We start from the raw sequence: 7,856 nt of genomic DNA on the forward strand, positions 1-7,856 counted from the left end.
TATCTAATTCTACCTTTTTTATTTCAAAAAAAAATAAAGAATTGAACAAGTACTAAAATAAAAATATTTTCATTAAAAAAAAAAACTTTCGAAATTTTAATATTATTGAAGACAAAAAAAATAAAATAAATTAAATTAATATATTTTTTAAAAAAGAAATACTAATATGGCTTATTTGACATAAAATAAATGTGCTTCAAAATCAAAGATCCATAAATAATACTAATTTATCAAATATTTATTTTATATACTTCTTCTAAAGAATAGAGTAAGTGATAAAATAGTATATAGAAAGAATACAAGATTGAGTCACATTGTTATTAAAAGGATGATAATTACTTCATATCATTAGAGTCCTCAGAAAATATTTTTTTAAAGATAAGAATATTTTGCTTCGTAATCTATAGCACAATTTGAAAAAGAAAGAATTGCTTAGTCATTTCTTGTAAAATATATATATATATATATATATATATATATATATATAGTTAAATTAGAATTATATAAGTATAACTATTTTGAAAATTAAATTTTATAAAATATATATACTTAAAAACCTATATAGATGAGCCAAAATTAATAAAAATACTTAAAATAAGAAGGAAAAAAATATAATTAATTAATTAATTAAAGACTTTATCAAGAAGTTTTTATTGGTTATTACGTTTTTGGATAATAAAAAATAAAATAGGAAAAATTTATAATTTTTTTAATTAGACGTAAAATTATGATTTCATAAGAGAATTCAAATACATACATTTACTAAATGGATATTGATTAGATAGATACATAACATGTTTATTGATTTGATCTTTTTTACATTTTTTTTGATATAAGAATTTTAGGACATAAAATAGTGTTTTTACTTTCTACCTTTATAATCATTGAGAAAATTTTAATTTGTATTTGAAAAATAAAAAATAAAACATCTGTATTTAGTATATCACTTTTATAATTTAAATTTTAATATTTACTTCTAAATAAAATAAAATAAATATAAAAATTTATCATGATTTTTCAAGAACTACAATTTGTTTGTTTTAAAAATATTTATAGCAAAAATTATTATTTAAAATAAAATTATAATTTGAAAATAAATAAATTCTCTAAAAAATACCAATACCTATTATATATATATATATGTAAATGTATATGTATATATATATATATATATATATATATACATATATATTATATAAATATGAAGTATTTGAATATTTTAGAAAACATGATTTGTACATAGATAGTACTTCAATAGCCTTTTATAAAATATTTCTACAAAACAATATTTTGTGCTACTTGAACTCAATGATATATTTTTACCACCAAATAGTAATGTGTCAACAATATCCTTGTATTGCTTTGAATTAGAATATTGGATTTTGTTAGAAGATCTTTATACCTAAGGATCCACTTTGAAAGGCCATCATTTAGAAGCTTTATCAAGATTCTCGATTAGATTAAAAAAATAAAAAAAAAAAAAAAAAAAAAACTCTTCTTTAAAAGCCTTGGTCTTAAAATATAATATACAATTCAAGAAGTCATGAAATAGACTAAATTACTTTTTTTTATTATAAGTCTAAATATATCAACTCAAATCTTGATTGTAATAATTCTATAAATCATATATATATATATATATATATATATATGTTGATAGATATTTTTAGCCAAAAATGACACGACTTATGAAATATTTTTAAAAATCATTTCTTAAAATAGATCTAATAGAAATTTTAAGACACAACACTATTCATACTACAAAGCAAAAAGAATGTATTCTATCTCATTTTTTTTTTCTCTTAAAAGCTTTTGTAGTATAAAGCCAACTAATTGAAGCTTCTAAAATTCAATCAATTAAAAGATTTAAATTTTTTAGCCTCTCATCTTTTTTTCTAAGTATAAAGATTTAGTATAGAAGAGAAAGAAATACATTAGTGTAAGATTTTTAAGTTGTGTAGGTGTAGTTACAAATGAAAATTACAACACTTTATGTATTAAATGATAATAATTCTTAAGTAATATAACTAGTATTATTTCATAATATTTTTATGAAAGATTAGATTTTTTATATGTAATCTATTATTATTATCATCATTATCTATAACATGTGGTTATTTTATTTTAGAAGAATGCTCAAAATTTTTATTCAATATCAAAACATATCAGTAGACATTACAAGAAGAAAATGGACCAAAAAATCAAAAAATTAAAAACTAAAAAAAAAAAGCACAAAATACTTTACATAAAATAAGCATTTGTTTCAAAAATTACTTATTAAAAATAATTAAATAATAATTAAATAAAAAATATGTGTTTCCTATTTATATTCATTGCAAGAATCATCGACATCCTTAATCTTAAAAAACTTCAAAATATCAAAAAGGACATCAATATTGTACCTACATCATAAAGAAATAAGACATCATTTTTTATTGTATACCTTCTTTCTAACCTATTCACCTTTCACCACCCTCGACTGTACAATCATAACTGCAAAAAAAAAATCTTCCTTATGTTCTCTTCCCTCTTTTAAACACCTTGGGTTTATGTTAATTGGGTCTTGCTTTGTTGTGCCTGTTTTCTCACTATCAACTCAACCTATATCGAAATATAAAGCTTTATATTCCACCTGATTTGGTCGATTATAAGTAAGACATGATACAATTCCATGAGAGAAGTTTACTTGAATCAGTTAATTAGTGTTATATCTGCTAAGAACTGGCCAAAGTGAACAACTGCATTGATTTGCCGTCAAGTTCATCTCCACCACGGGAACAAAACCTTCAACCCATCTTTAGCTGGGAACGCAAAATCATGTTACTTTTGTTTACTTCACTTTTTTTTATTTTTTTTCATTTTGTTTTATTTTTCTGCTATTTGCAAAAAGAAGTTAGGAACATAAGGTTTAAAAATTTGCTACTGGTTTTGTTGACTTCAGCCTTGTTGGCTGCTTTGGATGCAGCTTCAGCCCGGCGCGTCCTAGCTGCTAATCTTAATGTCTCTGCGTGGTGCCGCGCGTCTGCCAATTTGTTGCTCAGTTTCTCATGAGCATAAAACCGCATACGCTCAGTCTTGATCTGCAATGCACAACTCGTGTTGCTCAGGGGAGGATATGAAATCAACCTTCTAATAATTCGACAGGGTGATGCTTTTAGACAGTTGCTCAAGGCTCTGATGTTGTGAGATGCATACCTCCACTCTGCGCAATTTAGCTTCTGCCTTCGCCCTCTTATGTTCTTCCCATTCCTGGACCTCACCCTCCTCTTGCTGGGAACTGATGGATATCCGACAAAAGCATAACTTAGCACTTTAGAATCCTGATCCGACTAATTTGATGGAAACATCGAAGTTGAAATCCGATAAATATGCGGTACTTCCCACGAGCTACTTTCAGTACACACCTGGAGTTGAACTTCATATCTTCTGCTTTCTCCCACGTAGCAGCTCTTGTGGCAAACCCATCTCCTGGACCATCTGTCGATTCGGACGGAGCTTTGGTGCTGCTTATCGGGGAAAAGTTTTCTTCGCTCGCAGCCCATGCAGCAATCTTAGTCTTGCCGAGCAGAGTCCCTAGCGCCACAATCTCTAGCCTGGTCCTTTCCTGGAATTCCTTGTCGGTCAACATCCTTGGGGGTTCCGAAATTCCATATTTGCTCGTGGTCTCGGCATCGTTCTCACTATACTCTGAAGAGCTCCCTTGCACGTTAACAGACATCTTCTCTGGAGCAATTGTTGTCCTGGCTGGTGTTCCTGGTCGTGAAGGCTCCACTGATGCTACTGGTGTCATTGAAGTACCGACGGCCCTCGTTGAAGGTGAAGTTTCCAACAGTGGAATTTCTACCTGCGTTCCAACATTCAAATTGCTACCATTGAGCTCTGATGAGGATATTCCATCTGGTGGTTGCAAACCTGGACGCGAGTATTGCTTCACCATCATCTTAAATTTTTCCTTTTCATTCGCTGGGAAACGAAGAATGTCTCCGCCTGTACCTGCTGTTAAATGCTTGATAGATGCCCCATCCCTGACTACAAAACGCTGCCCAAGTACGAAACATCTGTCATGTTGTGGGCCGCATGGAGATTCTTTCCAAGTCTTTGACATAATACCCTGGCTTGCAAGCATCCGGGCCAACATTGGTCCACTTCGTGCTTTCGTCCTCGCATTACTGATTTGATCACTTCCTGGCAACCACTTCTCTGCGTCGTCCCACTTTGAGGGAATGGGTCTCAATAGAGTCGCTGTATTTGACCTCTGGACGTAACATCTGTGGACATGGTTGGCTTCTTTCAGGCTATCGTTCTGTGTTTGGTCAAAATCCTCCATTTCGGAGATATACGCTGCATTGAAGCTGAAAATCCCTGGGGACCTGCTCATGATATTGGCAGATTGTGAGGCAGGAATTGAACTTAGTTTCTTCTTTTTCTTGAATTCTGTCACCGTCTTTTCTGCAACTGCGGATTGAATGGATTTGAAAGGCGGGGTCTGAGATTCCTTTGTCTCTCCCCTGGAAGTGTAGTGAGATATTGCCCCTCCATTCTCTCGGCCTCCAATGGAATCATTTTCCATAGATCGTGGATATGGTCCTGCATTTTAAAACACACAGATGTAAGAGATCTATGAATCTGAGTCATTTTTTCATAGTGAGAGATATGCAGCGATCCTCAAGGCTTACAGTCCCACTGCAACATGCTTAGTTTATAGCAATAGGGGGTAGAAGAGTTGCGAACGACCTCCATCAGAGGGCTTCGAGGTTCACCTTTCAGTCCTGACCTTCTGGGAGTGCTGCTGCCTAGCATATTGGGTTCACGGAGATCTCCAATCTGAAATCATGTAATTTAATAGTGAAGGCTCAGCGGACAAACATTATCTTCCATGGTAAGAATGATCTGCATGCTCAAATTTGTTATATCAGTTGGCACCGAGGAAGGCAAGCAACACCACTAGCAACATGCGGTTGGATTATACCTTCCAGGACTCTGATCCAGGGGATGCACTAAAGAAGCTTCTCTCGTCATGCTCTGAACATGACGTCCCCGCACACCCAGTCCCTCTGAAGCTTCCTTCTCGGTCGAAGGATATGCATGGTTCATTGGATGCCTTTGAAATTGTGGACATCGTTGGGCTGCTGGAGTTACTCCGCATGACCGAGTTTTGTATCACACATGTGGGACTGCACTCACCTTTTTTTGTTTTGCAACAAATGATCTAATCTCAGAATGAAAAAATCAAAAATTACACTTAACTAATCGGATCTAATAACGGGTAAAGAAAGGATTTCCATAGCAAAATAAAATACCACATTCAAGTTTTCTGTCGTCAGCAATCACTACATAGAAGTCAAAAGCAATCAGTTCTCTCCAGATTACCTGAACCAACTCCGCTATGACGCTGGCCCAAGTGGCAGACGTCCCCCAACTGGTCTTTCACCACTTTGAAACTGCTGGAACTGGAATTGAGCATGGAAGATTTAGGGCAAGCTTTGAGGGTAAACTTGGGATGGCGAAGACTTCTTGTCTCTACATCATACACCAAAGTTCTGGAACTCGACATGGCCAGGTCGGCCTGGTCCTTGCACCGCCCTTCGTCGACAACTACCCTGGAGGTAACCATAGGAAACGGTACTTCCTCCGCAAGATTAAGAACTCTAAAAAATTAAGCCGATAGGAGAGGAAATAAACATAGTGCAACCGTCTGAAGCTGTTTACCGAGCGTAATCAACATCCTTTAGAAAGCTGCAATGTTGAAACAGCTGACCGAATCTCCCCTAGAAAAGCTAGACATAGTGCCCAAAGATTCAACCCCGTTCCACTCTACCTGCGCACGAGGGAAACAAATTCGGACACACAAATCACAGCATGAATCAATTATATCCATCAAAGGACGATGCTGCATCTTAAGTTCACAAAGTAAGATCTGAGTCAACCCAGGGGAGCTTTAATTCTTGCTATGCGAAAGAGTGATGTAGGGATCAGCACTCAGGACATGAGGAATTGCAAATATTTCTTCACACAGCGTTCCAAAGTTAAAGAAGATGGGAGTGGGTTGCCCCCCTCGGGAATTGAGAGTAGAAACCCGTCGATCTCACATCCAATGAGGGTCGAGAATCATCCTCGGAAAATCAATAGGAGAAAAAAAGCAGCTCACCACGCTTTCAAAAAATGACGATCCTCAACAGCAGGACAAGATCACGACATCTGGGGTGCGCAGATTACCAACCTTGCAAAGAACCGCCTGTATGCCGAGATGTCCTGGTCAATTGCGAATGGAGCTGAACCCAAGGGGTCGACTTCGGCACCAACCCAACACAGTGACAGGCAGGGATGGGGAGCAACAGCAGTCAAGGAAAGCAAAGAAGAAGCAACAATGGGTGAGCAAGACTCTACCCGCTCCAACAAACTATCTTTCCTCCCCACTTCCCCCTTCCCCTACAGTCGTGGTACGTTGAACATGTGCACTTGCGGCGTACCTCGCAAGGAGTACCCACGTTCAGAAGCGAACCATGGAGTCACGGGTGCTTCTGACCACTATCACCATCTCCACCACCTCTTTGACGCATCAACAAGATACATTATTGCCAAGCAAATGCGCGACAAAAGCATTCATCAACTGGCGAACGTCGCGACGTGCTCACTTTCTCTCTCTCTCTCTCTCTCTCTCTCTCAGTCTCTCAGTCTCCCTCTCAGTCTCTCACTCACTGTTCACTCTCACTGTGCAGACTAGAACGTGATGGTGGAAGCTGGAGATGTTGTAGCTGCTAAAGGATACCACCCAGCAAGGAAGCAAGCAAACTGGAAGCAGCAACAACCATAACTCTCTCGCAGGCTGCAGCAAAAGGGCAGGCAGGCTGATCAACCTCTTCCTGATGATTTCGTCTGACGGCCAACGGCGTCTAAAAACCGACGGAATCATGAAACGATAAACAGATAGAGAGAACAAAGGCACTATTGACACTACTACAAATGGGCCCCACTATTTTCTGGATCCCACTTCGTTTTTGTGGCACTCACTCTGGGCAACTGTAACTTTTTTTTTGATTATGTGCACGTTTTTTTCATAGAAAGAAAGAAAAAAGGAGTAAAGAAAGGCATCATATTTGTGAGTCTAGATGTGCTGGCTTTTAGATGTTTTATTTTTTTTTATTTTTTTTATTCACAAGTACAATACAAAGCACATGCAATTTTTTTTAGTAAATTTTGAACTTTAAAGAAGGTGATGACCCAGTGTAAGAAATTTGTGAGGTTTATTATCCTTGAGTGCATGAGTTTGTTTACTTAGGTTTGTTTTTGTATTGCTATTTCTTACTTGTTCAAATTATATTTACAACTTAAATTTGAATTGATGTTAATTATTACATGAGTTTGTTTGCATTATATTTCCTTTTTTCTAATTTTGTATTTTAATAGAATGTTGCAAAATTAAAAAAAATTATTTCAAATTCTTTATACAAATTTGTAAAAAATTACGTAGTCATTAAATTTAAAATCCAAGATTGATTAAAAGACCAAAATTTCTATGTTTGTATTTTTTTTTTTATCACAATAATTTTTTAAATTTTAATTATTTGTAAAATAATTCATATTTCAAAATACACATATTCAAAGTTAAAAATTATTTAAAAAATTAAAAAACCAAATTTTATAGACTTAAATTACACTTGAGTAGCAATTCTAAAAGGCTATCTTAGACTTCAGAACATAGATAAACTTTGTACAGCTTATTTTTATCAATAAACTTAAACATAAGGAGAAGATTTATCTTCCTTACTTGCTACTCGCCCAAATGAGTAGTGGTTGAGGACGCTAAATTCTTTATCTAAACAAAATACAAAATATATATATATATATATATATAT

General features: G+C 34.7%; 1 protein-coding gene across 1 annotated transcript; it reads right to left on the bottom strand.

Annotated features, from left to right (window-relative positions):
• Positions 1-2,604: 2,604 nt before the first annotated feature.
• Positions 2,605-6,816, bottom strand: LOC112290300 (uncharacterized). Its single transcript, XM_024536441.3, has 7 exons — positions 6,221-6,816; positions 5,371-5,818; positions 4,970-5,184; positions 4,761-4,824; positions 3,405-4,587; positions 3,196-3,277; positions 2,605-3,080 (listed from the first exon to the last, which is right to left on the bottom strand). Exons 2-7 carry the CDS (start codon positions 5,612-5,614, stop codon positions 2,877-2,879), a joined length of 1,992 nt encoding a protein of 663 aa, XP_024392209.1. The 5' UTR covers positions 5,615-5,818; positions 6,221-6,816; the 3' UTR covers positions 2,605-2,876.
• Positions 6,817-7,856: the final 1,040 nt, after the last annotated feature.

The sequence above is a fragment of the Physcomitrium patens genome, chromosome 13 (genome assembly GCF_059467195.1).
Source record: "Physcomitrium patens ecotype Gransden chromosome 13, ASM5946719v1, whole genome shotgun sequence".
In the NCBI taxonomy this organism is placed as follows: Eukaryota; Viridiplantae; Streptophyta; class Bryopsida; order Funariales; family Funariaceae; genus Physcomitrium; species Physcomitrium patens.